The 18,020-nt window shown below is 45.5% G+C and overlaps 2 protein-coding genes across 2 annotated transcripts in view; both read right to left on the bottom strand.

Annotated features, from left to right (window-relative positions):
- LOC142887546 (zinc finger E-box-binding homeobox 2) overlaps positions 1-5,580 on the bottom strand; it is a 34,455-nt gene extending 28,875 nt beyond the window's left edge. Inside the window, exon 1 of the mRNA XM_076025271.1 lies at positions 5,151-5,580. Within this exon, the coding sequence (XP_075881386.1) occupies positions 5,151-5,208 (58 nt within the window). The 5' untranslated portion in view covers positions 5,209-5,580. The remainder of the gene's footprint in view (positions 1-5,150) is intronic.
- A 4,232-nt stretch (positions 5,581-9,812) lies between these two features.
- gli1 (GLI family zinc finger 1) overlaps positions 9,813-18,020 on the bottom strand; it is a 45,793-nt gene continuing 37,585 nt past the window's right edge. The window contains exons 7-13 of the mRNA XM_076025268.1: positions 16,659-16,766; positions 16,235-16,375; positions 15,950-16,099; positions 15,414-15,578; positions 14,953-15,195; positions 14,532-14,841; positions 9,813-14,354 (exon numbers count right to left, since the gene is read on the bottom strand). Of these exons, the coding sequence (XP_075881383.1) occupies positions 11,782-14,354; positions 14,532-14,841; positions 14,953-15,195; positions 15,414-15,578; positions 15,950-16,099; positions 16,235-16,375; positions 16,659-16,766 (3,690 nt within the window). The 3' untranslated portion in view covers positions 9,813-11,781. The remainder of the gene's footprint in view (positions 14,355-14,531; positions 14,842-14,952; positions 15,196-15,413; positions 15,579-15,949; positions 16,100-16,234; positions 16,376-16,658; positions 16,767-18,020) is intronic.

Genomic DNA, 18,020 nt, shown 5'->3' with positions numbered 1-18,020 from the left:
CGGTTTGCGAGTGAGAAGCCACAAGGACTGCAGTTGATTTTCGACGTGCGAAAAAAGTGCCAACCTCAGCACGCGCTCGAAACACATTTCACACACACCTTATGAGCTGAGTGGTGTCGGCGGCGTCTTACAGTTTGTGCTTGCGCGATTCCCTACTGACGCAGCGACCTCGCTAGCCTGTTTTTACGGTTCAAACTGATGAAAAAGATTAATCATTTCCTTTTTCAAAAGACGCAGGGGGGAGATGGACGTGCAACCTCCGAAGCTAGCATGTTTACGGAGCTGATAGCGAAGCGCCGCGTGTGCGCAAGACTCCCAAAACACCGGAAATACGGCGGAACGCGAATCTGCTGACAGCTGACTGGACAGCGAATAAACGCAAGGAATTGTAGCCTTTCATCTTCCTTACAGTAATGCGCCTCGATGCTAGTTACCACCTGCAACGAGCAGGAAATAGCAGAGGCCTCCACGTGGAAAAATAAAGAGGCTTGGCGGCTGAGCAACTCGCAACTTGGCCCCTTTACAGCGTCGAGAGATATTTTGACTTTTTCATGGACGCGAATGAAGCGCACTTTGGAGCTTTGCACGTCGACGCAGATCAGTCGCTGCTGCTGTTACAGGCCATATGGCCGCTCGCTGCAGTCAACCCGGAAAGACGGCCCCTAGCATAAATAGCCTCCGCAGCCGAACCGCCTCGGACGAGCGTAGAAAGTTTTGTTTTTCCTCTTTTTTGTCAAGGCATTTCAAATCGCTTTTCTCCCCACCCTCCGGCCGACTGACACATGGCAAAGACCCGGTGGGGGGGGGTTGAGGGGGGCCGCGACACTGATACGACAACCCGACCCGCGCGGCAAACACTCGGAGCGACGGACTCCAATCGAGGGAGGATTAGAGAATCCGCGCCGCCGCGCGGGGAGCAGAGGAGGAGAGACGCCGCTCGGACTCCCCCCCCCCCCCAACCCCCCCACCCCCGCCACCACACATTCTGTCTGGGCGACTCCGTCTCTTGTCATCGCACACTTGAGAGCCGTTTTCACTGTGACTCCAGCCGCCCCCGCCCGCCGCCGGCCCGCCCGCCCTGCCTGGTTCTGACGCCGGGGCTGAGCCCCTCCAAGAGTCCGGCTAATAACCTGTGGTGCCGTCTCGCTCGCTGTCCCCACCCCTTCATCCCAGAGCGCCGATACATCTGCCGTTAACCCCGGGGCCCGGTCCAAGAGAAGAAGAAAAAATAAAAAAGCCCCCTCTGCTCTGTTACAGTACAAGCACATCAGTCTTTAATGTTTAAACTCCTCCTCCTCCCCCCCCCCCACCCCCCGCCCCCCTCCTCTCTCTTTTCTGCTGCTCAAGTCCTTTGTGTACAGTGCGCTACGCTCAGTGTCGCAGCCCCGTGCCAGAAAAAACCCACACAAACACACGCGCGCACGTACGCGCACGCACGCACACACAACACACACACACACACGCACACACACACAGGCAGTCACAGACACACAGCTGGGCTCCAGCTGCATACAAAGACTGGGGTTTGGAAATCAATGAAGGAGAAAGAAGAAAAGGGGGGGGGAAGGAGTTTAAATAAATTGGCACTTGAAAAAAGGAGAAAAATGAGAAAGAGGGACTGAGGGAAACATGGAGAAGGGGGGCGGGGGGGTTCCTCAAAAGGCACATCAGCTTAAGAACAGAGGGAGAGAGAGAGAGGGCGAGAGCAAGCAAAACACACAAGGTGACCGGGCCGGTTGTGTGTTTGCGTGCGCGCCCAGGAAGCAGGAGTCCTCCTTTTGATTTAAGAGCGAAAAAGGTCCGAACGCGTCTCGTTGGCCGTTCGGAGGTTATTCTGGGAAAGACGCTCGGCGAGGAGCGGGTGCGAGCGGAAAAGCGTCACGCAACTTGAGATTGATTATAGGATTTCATGTCAGTGCCGCGGCGACAGTGTTGATTCTGTGACAGTCATTAAGACAGAATGCGCCGTTAAATGCCGCACAACTGTGCGCCGCCGCGTTTCCCGGGGAATATGAAATGTCGTTTCCTGTTCCCCTTCTACATTAATCAGCACTTTTCCTTCCCGGGAAAACAGGTCTCGCTGTTGAATCTCAATAAAAGAAGACAAACGACCCCACAGTGTCAGAAAGCATCGATTTAAGCAAGCGCAGGCCCGGAGGACGGATGATAAAACTTTGGCCATCGCTCCTCGGCTATTAATTCGCACTCTTTGAAACTCAAACCGGACCCCCGTACGGTCCGTAAACACGGGTCATCATCTCGCGCATACATGTGCCTTCGCTTAGCCTCAAAGGTGCTTTCAATCTGGCCCCAACGAGGAGCGGTAATCTCATCGCGCCGTCTGCCATCGCTGAACATTGGCAGTTTTACTGGAGGAGACAGGGGCCCTAATCAATAGGCGCCTCGGAGACAGAGGGGAAAATACTTTTATGCCGTTTTCGCTTTCTTCTGGTTTGGAGAGGATCCCCGGATCGCCGTCTCAGGAGTCTGGCCTGCCAAATTCATCGGGGTTTTATCAAGGACCTTCAAACTTCCTGCTCACGCAAGCGCCTCCAGCGCATTCCAAATCCTACCGAGCTTTTAATACGCACATTTCTGCGGCCGCGTCGCGCCAACTTTTCACATGCGCCGCTCGCACGTGCGACGCACACTGCGGAGGAGAAGCGTGAAGGCGAGTCGCCGCGCACGGCGCGTCCCCCACGGAACACTCGTTTCTCGCTTCTTCCCGACTTGTAAAAAAAAAACTCGGATGCGACTTCGCCTGCTGCAGCGAAACCGACCCGAGCTGAAGGTAATAGGTCCTCTAATAAAGTCACACATCTTTGACAGTAAGGGTGTCATCTCACTGACATATTTTCCCATCAGCACCGTGGTGCCGATTTGAGAAACAGACTACAGTTGGTCGACAAACTGCCACATGACAGTCAAAGGTGAGAGGGTGAGAGGGTGCGTGTGTGTGTGTGTGTGTGTGTGTGTGTGTGTGTGTGTGTGTGTGTGTGTGTGTGTGTGTGTGCGGGCACGCGCGAGCACGCTCAATTACCCGTTACTCTGAAGCCACGAGAGGATCTCACCCTGGTGACACTCCTGCTGAGCTTCACACCTCTCAGAATCAAATGAGGAAACGCTTACAGCAAACTAATGTAAGCTATAAAAGTAAACACGGCACTCGCGGCAAATAGGTTCAGGGCAGCCGCGTGCCGGATCGGAGGCCCTCGAACGAGACCCTCTCGTGGGCCTGAGGAGATTCCGATAAGCTCGCCGCTGTTTGCGTGTGTGCGTGTTTGTGTGTGTTTGTGTCAGGACGTAGTATCCTCTCTTGCGAGGGAAACACGAAGAACTCCAATGACAAACTGAGTTCAGGGTTGTGATTGTCTTTGAGGTTATGGTTATGGGGTTTTTGTGTGTGTGTGTGTGTGTTTTTTTTTTTAAAGGATATATCTCAAAGCATCAATGCAACAAATCCTTTGCACGAGTGATCGGGCAGAGCGGCAGCTGCAGCCTGCCCCATTAGCGATGAAGTATAGCTGGATGTGTATTTATGTTTTTAACATTCGGGCCACATTTGGGGCTCGGCCGTCTGTCAGCGTTGCGTTAAATTCTTGTTTGTTTTGGTTTACGGAAGTAAGATTTTCATTGTGACATAACTTCTCGGGCCTCATCAGCGGGACAGAAGAGCAAATGTTTACGCGTGTGTGCATGCACAAACTTCTTGTTTGTGAGTTCGGAGCCACATACAGACAGGGCGCGCCCCCCCCCCGTCTGATGCACGAGCAACAAAGTCTCAACAAACGCTCTCGAATCACCACCGTGCCCAGATGTCTCTCTCTCTCTCTCTCTCTCCCTCTCGCCCTCTCTCTCGCTCGCTCTCCCTCCGCACCACTGCAGGAAGTAAAGCCTTGATCTAAAACGTTAGGTCTGCTCAAGTTTATCCACTATTTTTTTTTTTTTTTTTTGATAGGTAGATGATTGATCGTATCGTACGAAGAGAAATAAATAAAAAAGAAGAAGGAAAAAACGTGCAGCAGAATTCATTCCACATGCCGGTTGTAGGATAAATGCAACATCTTTAAAGGATTTATACAGGGTGGAAATTACACAAATAGGTTGTAAATCTTTACATATGAAGAGCACAATTGAGAAATACTTTTACTATCTGTACCATTTGTTTTTGTCAAGTGAGTTCCTGCAAGAGTTTCAACCTTATCTAATCAAAAATGTATCTAAAACGTCTTAAAATTAAATAAATAAATCATCAACACGATCTTCTTGTTTTATTTTCAAGTAAAGGTCAAAAGAAAGAGTGTTGCCACCAGAAAAAGGATGTTTTAATGGAAGCAGGCGAGTTTCAGTCATGTCACACCATGAAAGATCCTCTTGTAGATCCTAGAAAGTGCTGGGCCAGCTTAAAAAGCAACCCAACTACCGCTTTCTTTACGCAACACTTCAGGGAACTACAAGAAACTTTTCTGTCAGACAAAAAAAAAAAAAAAAAAAACACGCCAGAAGTTCCAAGAAAAAAAAAAAAAAAAGCCTTAAGACTGTGTTCGACCCTTCGAGTCACATCTGTAGTTTGCTCAACACCACAAGTTATTTTATTTCTTTCTTACTTTTATGTCATGTAGCCGAATTTGGCAAAAATGCGCAACTGGAGCAAGAAGTTGTGGCGAAACGCCACAGGTCATTACATCGAGTTCCACACTTTAGATTTGAGTCAATAGACGTTTTAAGAGCAACATTGTAAACGTGCGCGTGATGAATAATCCTTCTGTGTGCCATCCTAGCGGAAGTCAGACTCCCTGTGTCCGCTATTTACGCCTCAGGGCGAATCCCCAAAACCCCGAACACAACTCGCGCAACAGAAAGGAGGAGAGGAAAAAAAAAAGCGACCAAAAACACGACTTTTGTCGACGCGCTGTGCGGACATTTGACACAAACTGCTAGAGTGACACGCGTCTTTTCTTTTTTTTTTTGTTGTTGCCCTCTGAGAAAGTGTGGAGTAAAGAATCAGAGGGACACTTGAGAGCCTCCGCTCGGTCCGTGGAAACATCGAGCCGCATCATTTACCGACTTCCCCCCGGAAAAAAAAAAAAAAAATCAAATCAAATCAAATCAAATAAAAACAATCAAACTTTACCAGCGTCTTTTCTTACCTCGGTTCCTCCGGGGGTTGGCTTGTTTCCGCCGCTTACATCGACTTTCTTCTGTCATGCTTGTCGCGCTTTATTTCGCTGCAGGAAAACAGTGGTCCGGGTGGGATAACGGTGCGACTGTGTGTTTGTCCCGAGTGGCTGCCTGAGAATGAATGGCGAGGAGGAGGCATCGCCTTGGGTCACAGCGGGACGCTCACATGTTGATGGGACTCCAGGCGGCGGCGGCGACGAGCAGCAGCGAGGAGGCGTGATGTCAGCACCAAAGGTTGGCCCCGGGGTCACTACTGGCATCGTAAAAAAAAAAAAAAAAAAAAAAAAAAAGAAAGAAAGAAAGAAAAAAAAAAAGAACGCGCACCTATCCGCGTTCGCGCAGCGGTTTCACCATGCAGCCCCTTTCGGGTGGGAGTGCTCCGTGTGGCTCGACACTTATTACGCACTTTGACAACAAGTTTGTCCCGAAGAAGTCGTGCTTGCCTCGCAAGCCCCCTCCTCTGCACAGGGGGGAACTCACTCCGACGGTTCTCTCTCTCTCTAAAAAAAAAAAAAAATAACCCGAACAGGAACTTACCGGCAAAAGTGCTGAAGTTTTTATTTTGTTCATTCCTGTTTGTTTTGTGCATTTTTTTTTTCTGATCTCTCCACGGGTGCACGTCTAACCTTTCTTTCGATTAATTCGATACATCACAGCTTTTTCTTTCTTTCTTTTTAACTGCGCGGCGTCTTCACGTATTCTAATAGGTTCGGTGCAGGTGTTACCTTTTCTCATCTCGCGGCGTTCCCACCTCTTTTTTTTTTTTTTTTTCGATTAACATGAGCCGCAGGTTAATGGAAGTAGGTAATGAGCGCACCCCCCACACGCCCCTCGCCCCCTTCCGCGCACCCCTCCAGAGTTTTATTGGGCTCGACTGTTATGCACGTCGCACCTGCGCTCCGGTATCCCGGAGAGGACCCCCGTCCTGCGGCCCATTCACTCCTGGATGGCTGTAGGAAGTGGTGCATTGGCACTCCTTTTGTGTTGCAACCCGCGCTGTAATCTGTTTTGCAACTGAAAAAAACATCCGAAATAAAACTTCAACGTGCTGTTCAGGACCCCCACCTTGGCTTTTCTTGTGAGCACCCAACCCCCCACCTCACCTCCCCTCCACACACACGCAGACACCACCACCACCACCACCACCAGCAGCAGTTGGTATCTCTGGGAGATAATGCAGGCTGGCTTTGGCAGCCAATCAGGGAGCATAGTCTTGGTCTGAGTGTTGTAACAATGTCAGAGCAGTCAAACGCACTAACCTAATGGAGCTTCTTAATAGAAGTAAGAGGCAGATGGATTTGCAAAGAAAGAACATGGCGGTCGGTTTAATCACATGTGATTTCACGTTAATGCATAATAAAATATAAAATAATAAAAAAAAAGTTAAAATACTCGCAAAATAAAATTTATTATAAGCTACTGTATATGGTTGTGCAACAAACAGACTCTTACCTTGACGGTGACTGTATGTGTTAGTCAAAACACAAAACATCACCAGCTCATGATTAGAAACCATAAGGAGAGAGATAGTGAGCCCCCTTCATTCTTTCAGGCATCCCAGCAAAACCCAGCTTGGGGTTCGCGCTTTAATGGATTCAGGAGGAGAAAGCATCCTGAAGGTGGGGTGGGAGTGGGCCAGAGAAAGAGAGGGACAGAAGGGTCATCACGGCTTTTTGTGCTGGGATGGATAGAGGAGAGGGAGGAGAAGAGGTGGTCGGGGAGAGGGCAATAAACTTTGAAACAGATCAGGGTCACAGAGGTGCAGAGGTGCTTCAGAGGTCCTGGGAGCTGTTTTTTTTTTTTTTTTGTTATGCTGGTATATATTCACACATCACCTCACTGGTTCAGGTTAATTGGAATATTTTTTTTTCTTCTGTTAAAATATCTATTGATTTGAAAAGGGAAAAACAAATTACAAATCTAGTTTTGTGGAGTGTTGTTGTTGCACGCAAGCAAGAGACAGGACTACATTAAAGAATTTAAAATAAAAATACATATATATTGCTCCAAACCCTCTGTAAACACACCTTTACCTCATATCAACCAGGTGAAATACATTTAATTGTGCCATGATCAATGATCAATGGCCTTAATCATTGCATTGTAAACCTGCTACCGGATTTTTGTGCACACATTTTTGTTTAACACTAGGTACAAAGACACAACATACCATTAAGGCGACTACACACACACACACACACACACACACACACACACACACACACACACACACACACACACACCAGGACCATGAAGGAAGCAGTCCCACTGGGGTTTTGTCCCCAACTGCGGTCTATGGGTTCAAAGCTTCTTGCATGGGGAGGAGAGCCCTTAAACAGCATATTAAGCAGGAGTTAATTATATGCCAACCTTAGTGACAAAGGGAAAGAAAAGCCTCTCTCTGAATGGCATGACAAGAAAAGAGAAAAGTCATTATTCTGCCCACTTCTTTGCATTTGAAAAACTCCGTTCCTATTTTGGCATTTCCATTTGTAACTCTGCAGAATAAGCTGGGATCACAGTGTAGAGAGCTGACACACAATCCGAGGAAACACAATCACAACATTGGTGCTTTGTAATTTTTTTCCCCCTCTCGAAATTTCTGTCTGGTACAAACCCATCCACGATTATGGTTTTGAATTTCACAAATCGCAAGGTTGTTTGTGTCCGAAAAGGGGTGCAATGAAGAACTGAAAAGTGCACAGGCAGCAGTCCTATTTTAGCTCCACTATATTGTTATTATTACCCATATTCCACCTATACGATAATGAGCCCTGCAGAGTTAAAATCTGCAAGAGTAATTACATTTTGAAAATTTGGAGGGATAAAAAGGTTCATGATTGCCTTTACAAATGTGCCAAGCAAAAAAAAAAAAAAAAAGCCCTGCAGCTATCCACAAAAATGTCCATCCCACGTCTGTTCCCATAATACTGTGTATTCTAGATGTCATTGTTTTTCACCTTTCTACCCGCACAGACTCTTCCTACAAACAAACATCATATCTGACCCTGTGGCTGAGATTCATCTATTGTTTCAAATAACAAGTGTGGATGTGCCAGGTTGTAAATCAGTGGTCCCCGTCAGGAGAACTTCCCCCTTGCTTTGGAGCGAATGAGTCAACCAGAGCATCAGTGCCAGGCTGCGGCCGGCGGCTGCCGTGAGTCCACTGAGCCATGCCACAACACCGCAATGCCAATAGAACTCGCTCCAAGAACACTGCGGCTCCCGAACCAAAATAAGCCAACGCTGTAAAAAGCAACGGTGGTGATACCGTTTTAAAATATTACATAAAACGCACTGTAAATCATATTTGAACACTCAACAAACACCGAAGATTAAGTGACAGTGCGACCAGAACGTGATACGTGGAAAAAAACAAAACAAAAAAAACAACAACAATAAGAAAAAAACAAAAAAAAAAAAAACCCGGATATTTTTGTACTTCCGGGGCTTTCCCTCCCATTTGGCAGAAAGTTTTTTAAAAAGTGAGCGCGTGATGTGTCTCGCTCTCTGTTAGTAGTGCAGAAGGGGTAAGTATGTTTTTTTCGTGACCCGCCGCTGATGTTGACATGGTTTTTGACAGGAATTTTAACTGCGTAGAAACCGCGTCCCACCGTTTTCAGTCACAGGAAAACAGAAAGAACCGACTAATTAGTACGTCTTCGTTTTAGGTTTTTAACGCTTCGTACTTTCGTTGCAGGCAGAAACAGCGTTGCGTGCTATGGTAGAGATACGCCATGATCTGTTTGAAAGGCGCGAGGTACTCTATTAATTCGGCAAATGAGACGCCTGTCACAGAAAATCACGCGTTATGTCTGTTCCCTCTTTCACATGAAAACTACCCAGTACTGACAATTCTAATAATTCACTCGAACACAGTGTGAAATCAATAGACAGTCACAAATGCATAACTGAGAAAAAGGTGGGTTTTTTTTTTTTGAGTTATTGATATTTTATTTATTTATCTTTAATGTATCACGTAATGTAACTATTGTCAGGTTGTCCCTCACAAAGTTTTAGCCCTTTTGGTTTGATGTTGCCTTTAGAATATCTTTCATGATGGTCATATTCAAAGGCCCAAATCATTCTTACTTCAACCAATGCTTTTGGTTTTAACCCACTCAACTTATTTATGCAGATTAAAATAGTTTTGCCAAAACCAAATTCCAACTGTGCTGATTTTGAATGAATATTCTGAACTTGCTTTTTGGTTGCAATATAGTTGGTTTAGCTGTTTACAGGACTCTTGAGCTCAATGATAGAGAAAAAAGATTTTATTTTTTTTTTTTAAGGAGAGGAAGAGAGGCTTGTTTCCATTGAGCATCACACTTTTGTTGCAGGGCCTCATTTGTTGTGAATGAAGAACTATTGACTTTTAGGTTTTGAGCTCAGGCTGTGCTGCTCTCTATTGGAGAAAAGAAGAAACTGCACTTATTTGTCGCACAAATTGGAGCAGACAATACAAACATATTTTTCTCGAGCGTTGTCTCGTAGATACTAATTTCCGAAACTTAAAATGACATAATAGAAGTTTATATATCCAAACTGTTCAGATGTTCATTAATACATCGTGGTATGTCACTTTTGACATTGATAGATAACAGTCAATAAGAATGACAAATATCTTGCATCCATCCCTCTGATCAGGTTTATTCATAAAATGGTAAAATATAGCACATTTGTATAAAAATGTAGAAAATTGTACACAAAATATAACACTTGGCTTTTGTCTATTATAGTTAACACTACTATTATAGCTTTCTGTTGCTAAAGCTGATATTCTTTTGCCAGCAAAAAAGTCAGAATGAAGGATGACAGTTATTAAAAAAACAAAAAAAAAAACAACTCACACTCACATACAAAGCAACATCCATAAAGACTAATAATATAAAAGATACTTTTATACAAAACATTTCATACATTCTGAAGAACAGCACTATCAGTCAGTTGTATACGCCTTATTGCTAATGTTAGTGTTTTGTTAAAAATAAACTATTTGTGCATCTTTTATTCAGTCATTTTAAGGTGTCTTTGGTAGGCTGTACTCTTTACAAAATGAAGAATTGTTCAGTCGGGCTAAGGTGTAATAAACTTGCCATTAAGTCTATTTCATTCTGACGTTATAGTTAACTGACATTTTATTGGGTCTAGCTGTGCTCAGTTGTCTTCTTAAATGACTTATACAATGTTAACATACAATGTTATTTTATTGCTATCAAAATGAACTTTGTGTGAATAATGAACAGAAAACATGGATCACTTTCCATTAGACAGTGAGTGCCATAGTCAGTGCAAAGCCACAGTATAAAAATTGAATCTCCTAAAAGAGCTGAAGACCTCTCCGGAGAGTATGCTGCACAAAGCTACGTTTGTTGTCAGACGGCCGTATCTTTTAATACTTCTGAGTCATTGTTCTTAATTAGTAATGCAGATTTTCCCAATGCTTTCTCTTTGGGATTTGAGTCCAAATGCAGCAACACTGTTTCCTTAAATGTAGGCAACTGGCATAGATTGGATAGCAGATTTAAAGAAAAAAAAAAGCTGACCCTCCTATGTTAAAATTACCATCCTTAGCTCAGTCATGTGAGTCATATGTTGTGTTAATATTGAGTCAAAGAAGGATGATGTGTTCTAAATCATGTATGTACCTTAGAAAAAAGGAGGCAATTTCTGTTTTGTACACAACCAACAAAATAATACAAAATCTGTTTAAGGAACACTTGCAGTAAACATGTAGAGTGCAAACTCTCTGGAAAGACAATTATGAAATACATTTAACTTGAACACTAGAGATTTTAACACCAACAAGCCCTGAGTGTCTGTGTCTAGGCCGTGTGTGTGTCTGTAACTGTAATGTGCAAGTGTGGGAATACTGATATGATGCCACTGTGATAAATGTATTATGACAAGGAGGGCCCCCTTAGCAATACAGATTACATTAAGTAGCCCAGAGAAATGAATTCTCAACCAATAATAGCACATATCTCATCTTTAGCCTAGTTCTTAGTACCACCATTTTAGAAACTGTAGCACTCTGAACTTGAGCCTTCGGGACCAATCAAAAGACAGGGATGACGTTTCCATTGTCTCATTGTCATTTACAAAACATTTAATAAATGTATATAAAACATATGTACATTCAACCATTCCTGCTCCGCTATTACCACAGTCCTATGTGACTGGAATGCCTGTTTGGAAAGAGTTCATACTCTGCTTTATGATTTCTATATCAGGCATATAGTTCTGTGCTTTCTATATAAACACAGAAAAGCACAAAGTACCAAGGCAGTAAAGAAACAATACAGCATGGCAGGATGATCAGGCACCTTTGGCTTTAAGGTTGTCTGTGTTGGAAGTTCGGCCTTGACATTTCTGTTGGCGTTGCACACTAGTGATTTTTACATTATCTGATAAATCATTGACCTGTTCTGTATGTGTTACCCCAGTCGGACTTTCATGTAAGAGAACAAACAACAGAAAAATGATAGATGGTCTCAAACTCATGGCTGTTTACTTATTGACACTTAGCTACAGATTTTAAATTTCATTTCAGATGAAGACCAGATGAGACATGGCTAAGAACTATACTTCAGTCTTTCTCTAAGATAGTGTGTTTAGGTATTTATTCTCCCCAGCCAGTGAGGTTAGCATAGATGTCATATCACCCACAGCCATGTTTGACATATCAGAGCCTACAGCAAGGGTAACAGATGTCTGGGGTGTGGTAAGACGAGATGACGCCTGGGAGGAGCCTGGTTGTCCTTGAAGGTTGTTGTTGACTGGGCTGAATGAGGATGACTCTGCATCATCAATGATAGAGGTAAAGTCTATCCGAGCATTGTCCAGGTCCAGATTTTCCAAGGCATTTGAGATGGGGCCAGATTCAGGATATGGAGCCAGGGGATCAGATTTTGTGCCACCTGCTGGACTAAGGTTGGAGCCTAAAGCGTGTTGCTGGTTAAGACAGGGCCCACTCTGGGGGTCTATGTGTTTGTTAATATCCATGTTCATTTGACCTGAGCAATAGATATTGTTGTTATTTGGAGGAGAGAACATTTCACTTTGCGGGTGCTGAGGATGCTGAACTGGAGGGAGTCGGACCCCTCGCCTGGGGCTGGGAGCTGATTGGACAGGACTGAGGTGGGGAGGGCTGCCCAAGTAGACTCCTCCTACCTGTGACAAGCTGTTCTGACGGCTAAGAGGCTTCCGTCCCTGAGGAGGTCTGGGTGCGACCATCTCTTGACCGTAACATGATCCTTGGAGACCTGTCAGCTGCTGGTCTTTAGGCGTAACAGAGCTAGGCCCTCGACTGTGGGGACTCACGACCAGGTTCTGATTGGTGTAAGGTGAATACGGCTGATTGGAGTAAACCGATTGGCTTTTGTGCTGAGGACTGTGAAGCATCATTGCTGTCTGGGCGTTTGCATCTGTGTTATCAGATAAAGGAGGTTTCATTCCACTTTGCTGTTGCTGCTGCTGCTGCTGTTGTTGCTGTTCTTGTTGCTGCTCCCACATGAGTGCCTGCTGAGACTGAACGTAGTTCCTCACCATCATCTCCTTTACCTGCATCATTGGGGTCTCTGACCTCTGCCCATCTGAGAGCATGTTCCCAGAGCAGCCTAAGCTCACACCGCCTCCGCTGGCAAAAGAGTTCTGGTTCTGGCCCTGGAAGTCACAATTGGGATTATTGGAGTTCCTCATCATAACTTGGCCTGTCTGTTGTGGGTAACTCTGAGTCTGCTGTAGAAGCAGCCGCTGCTGTTGGAGCTTTGCGCTTTGGCAGGCATCCCCATTTCCCATCCCGGGGTGGAACTGTTGCTCAGGTTTGATCATGAGTTTGTGGGTTCCATCAGGACTATTGTAGAGTGCTGCCTGATTGTTGAAGTTGGTCTGCGGCTGCAAGCTGGTATCGGAGTACTGCATCCCTCGCTGGTTCTGGAGAGCACGACTGGGAGGTTGTACTTGGCTGTGGGTGTCATTCCAAGGGCCTCCAGTGTTACCACTTTGATTTATGGTAGGATAATGAGGAGCTGAAGGGCTGAGCTGGCAGGTACTCATGCTGTATTCAGCTTGCTGAAGGAGGGAATTAGACATACCCTCTGGGTGTATAGGCCTAGCCTGTCCAATTGAGCTTCCAGTAGCCCTAGATGTAATTTCCCCTCCTTGGTTCTGATAGTGCCCTTGCATGAAAACCTGATCAGAGCAGTTCAGAGATTCATGACTTGGAGACAGCTGGTTTGACAGGGAAGTCCCACCTCCCACTCCTCTGTGAGCTTGATGCTGTTGCTGGTATCCCATAAAGCTTCGGTCAGTTGGTGGCATCATCATAGAACGTTCCCTGGAGTCAGCAAGCTGGGGCTCCATAACTACAGACTCCATCATTACATTTTCCGTAATACTTGGTGGCCGAGGGGAATACATGTGGCGGGCGAGGCTGGAATCAGAGCCACGGTGCTGCAATGCATTCCTGCGGCTCATTAGGGCAACATTAGTAAGGCTATTGAAACGCTTCGGCATGGTCTGAGGATCTGGTGATGGACGAACTGGGTCACTGGCTCGTCTGGTATTGTTACCTGGAGCCTGATGAGGGTAGATGACACCAGTGCCATACTCTGTGTTGGCACTATGCCTACGTGGGCCACCAGGTTGAAGGAACGGTGGCAGAGGTTGCCCTTGGTACTCACTCAAAACACCTCCTCGTCTCGCTGGAGTACCTGCCAGCTCCATGTTTGGTAAAGGAGTAGGTGGTGGTCCACCAGTAGCTGCAGCATATCTGGCCTTTAGATTGTATTGCTCGGCAGGCGTCAGATTTGGAAGACCTGGTAACCTTCCGCCCCCTCCTCCAGGACATGAAGTTCCTCTGCGATTGGTCTCAGGAGAAAGGGGATCTGCTCCACTTTGATCGGAGTCAAAGAGGTGGCATCCACCTCCAGCGTTTCCTCCCATTTGTGAGACCTCACTGGAGCGCCGGCTGGACAAGTAAGGGGACACCATGGATGACCGACGGCTTACAGTGTATGCAGAGCTTAGACTGCTGGTACCACTTCCTCTCCTGTCATTGGAAGAGCAGCTAATGGATGTACCACCTCCTAAGTCATGATTAGATAACTCCATCACTCGTCGGTTGGAGAGAAGAGGAGAAGGGGCACACATTCCTATATTCTCCCCTGGACCTGCAATGTTATGCAGAAGGAAGAAGAAGGAACTTAATTCCGGCAATCCAATACAGTTAACTGAAGTGTAACATTTAAATAATTGATTTAGATAAACAACTATTTGACTGAAAAGTCATATGTTTTACATTATAATAACGTGATGATTAACTTCGTTGATTTTATTATAGAACATACCAGGAAGTGCAGGTAACTTGTTATTTGCACAGCGAGTCGGAGGAGTTGGCCTGCGAAGTTGCTTAAGTTTGTCAATCTTTAGGTTCTCAAGTCTTTTCAATGCCTGGGCTGACATTCCCATGGTTCCTCCGCCATTTCCGGACTCTCCTCCTCCTCCCCCTCCTGCTCCGTCCTCCAGAGCTGTGAGATCCTCCAAACTGCCTGCTGCGTTCAGGTTCATCTCCACCCCGCTGTCGTTGTTGTTGGCACTCCCCAGGGGAGAACGTTCACTGCTGCAGGATGACTGACCACCAGGGCTTGGTTGGGATTTCTGAAATAATTTTCGTAATATCTTGTCATGTACATGGAAATTATGGTTTGGTGGTTGACATTTCAGTTTATGCTTATTTCTTAAGACTTGCTCCATGTATTTTTCACTCACCAGAGCAGTCTCGGGAGCAAGCAGTTTGCAGTCATCCCTTCGAGTCTCTTCTTTCTCCAACAACAGTTCAGAGTTTTGGCCACCAGGAGTCATGGCTGACCCTGGGGCTCGAGGTCCCGTGTCGCCACGATGCTTCTTGGTAATGTGGGCTTCAGGCCCATGCACCGTTTTCACGTGTTTACGCAAAGAACTTGGATCTGTGTACCGCTTAGTGCAGCCCGGGATTTTACATACGTAGGGTTTCTGTATGAAGAGCATATAAAATATTTTGAGTATACATAGTCTTCCACACCAAATGAAACAAGCAAATAGCTGTGAATGGGATTCAATTCTTCAATCCTACACATATGCTCACATGACAGGTCCAAATATCTGTCTCAGTGAGTATTTTACAGCTCCGATCACCAGAATACAACATTGTCGCAGCACGGGAAACGGATGGATATTGCCAAATACTGTACCTCATTGGAGTGAGTTCTATTCTGGTGCTTGGCCCGGTCTGAGGCGTTGGAAAAAGCCTTGTTGCAGCCTTCATGTTCACAAACGTAAGGTTTCTCTCCGGTGTGGGAGCGCAGGTGGGTCTTCAGATTTTCCAGGCGAGAATAGGCTTTATTGCAGCCTTCAAACTGTAGCAGGGCCATGAGACATCGTTATGAAAACAGCAAAGTAGAAGAAAATATAATCATCTTTGCTAATAACCCTTGACCAGAAACGGCTAAACTATGACTTTTGCTTTCTTCCCAACCAGCATTACTATTGGTAAGCTAATGCTTACTTAAGTTTTTGTTGTTATGTTTAAGTAAAAGTACACTGGCAGACTTCTGGATGTATTTTCACCTCACACTTTGTCAGACCACAATTCAATTCCATTTGATACAATTCATTCTATCCACTGTTAAGCGATAAATGTACCAAACGTGTAATCTGATGTTGTGGGCGGCAGCTTTCAAGGCTTTTCCATTGGAGCGCTTGTACGTGTAATGAACTAGAAACTCACAGTGCACTTGTGTGGCTTCTCCCCCGTGTGTCTTCGCATATGAACCACCAACATATACTGGGCTTTGAAAGGCCTCTGTTCTCGAGAGCACTCCTGCCAGTGACACACAAACTCTTTCTTTTCTCCGTGGATGTGCTCGTTGTTGATGTGCTGCTCGTGACAAATGAAAAGAAACGGACGCACGTTTTAGCACAGATGCGGGTTTACCAGTGTATTTGTTTTCCGCATCGCCACCGTTAACAACGCCACTATGCCACATCTTCAACTGCTCAATGTATGACTTACGTGAACGAGCTGGTCCTGTGTGTCAAATTCCTTGTTGCAGCTCTCCCAGTGGCAGTTTGTTTCATATATGGCCTCTTGTTCAGGCTTCCCGTCCTCCTTGTCCAAGTCATCTCTACCATCCAGAAGACCCAAGAGGGGGTCCTGGTGGGCACAGACAGTTCATGACATGAGGATGATAAAATAAACCGAAATACACCTCATTTAATTAAGCACATTAAACACAGGCCATGTTTCTATTACATTGGATAACACAATTTGTGTGGTATGGCGCAGGTTCTTTGCAAACAAAGAGTAATATACATAATTGTGCATATTCTATGTTTACTATGTCACTTCCAGATATTGGGGATACAAGTCTAATATTCCTGTATTCCCGGCTATTTAGCAAATGGAAAAATGGGTAGATAAACTCTGAAGACTGTACCTGAGTTCCAGTAGAAGATGGGCTGGCCACATCTCCCTCTGACCTCTCCTCCAGACTCTTTACATTCATTCCATCCATCACGCCTCCAAGACCTGGCTCCGTCTTCAGCTGCAAAAAAAAGTATGTACAGATTTAATTCTGTCTCTGAATATCTCCTCACCATTCATTGTCAATGTGCAGATTTGGGTTATTTCCTCTCCTCACTTTGTGGTTGCTATTCTCTTATTTATATTGTTGACTCCCGCCTGCCCTCTGCGTCAGCTATTCAATTGCCCTAATTTTTTCACACCTCCGGTTGATATTTCTGCGTATTTAGTCATGCCCACACAGGTACATTTTACTTTGTTGTTTGACTTTTCATCCACTTGCAATCAGATTGCAAGGACACTAAAACAAGAGCTTTTGGAACATCCTCCCAGTCCTTCAGAGTTTGCATGTTCTCCCTGTGTCTGAGTGGGTTTTCACCCTGTACTTTGGCTTACTCCTACAGTCCGAGTGCATACACATTAAGCTAGCTGGCAAGTCTAAATTTCTCATCGGTGGTTGGTTGATTGTCTCAACATGACCTTGGTGATAAACTAGCTCAGGGGTGTAAAACTCATTTTGGTTCAACGGCCACATAGAGGAAAATCTATTCCCATGCGGGCCGGACCGGTAAAATCATGGTATGGTAATAATATAACGTAAAAATAACAACAACTTCCAGTTGTTTTCTTTATTTTACTTTGTTTGTGTTATTTCAGCGCTCTGCACTCCGCATCAGTGTTGTCAACTCCTCAGTAAGGAAAGTCGCTATTGGCTGTCGTAAAAGTAGCCAAATGACGTCATCGCCTAATTTGCATAATTGACCATTTGCACTTGATCACAACGTAATAACACCAGGAAAAGTCGCTAGTCGCTTTTGACAAAAAAGAAAAAAAGGCACCATGGGGAGTTGAAAAGTCGCCAGATGTAGCGAGAAAGTCGCCAAGTTGGCAACACTGCTCTGCATCAACTTTGTCAGTTTCGACAGAGACATTTTGGGGCACTGAGGGTAGCCAATAGGAGACGTTCTGGGGCAATGAGGGTAGCCAGTAGGAGACGTTCTGGGGCAATGAGGGTAGCCAGTAGGAGACGTGAGTGGCTGTACTTGTGCCAGTTTGCTCAGCCCCAGTATTGAGTATTGTGTCACCGAGTGGACACATTTAGAACAGCACTTTCTTTCATTGATAAATTGCAATTTTTATATTTTGCAAAATCATCTCATGGGCCGGAAAAAACAGTTTGCTGGCCTGATCAGGCCCGCGGGCCATATGTTTGACACCCCTGAACTAGCTCCTTGTCCAGAGCGTAACATCACTATCCTTTTCTAGCCCAGGCGGC

This window comes from Nelusetta ayraudi, unplaced genomic scaffold (genome assembly GCF_046127955.1).
Source record: "Nelusetta ayraudi isolate G7.1 ecotype Tasmania unplaced genomic scaffold, CSIRO-AGI_Nayr_v1 ptg000017l, whole genome shotgun sequence".
Classification (NCBI taxonomy): domain Eukaryota; kingdom Metazoa; phylum Chordata; class Actinopteri; order Tetraodontiformes; family Monacanthidae; genus Nelusetta; species Nelusetta ayraudi.
Note: the sequence above shows the minus strand (reverse complement) of the source record. Positions and strands in the feature narration are given on the sequence as shown.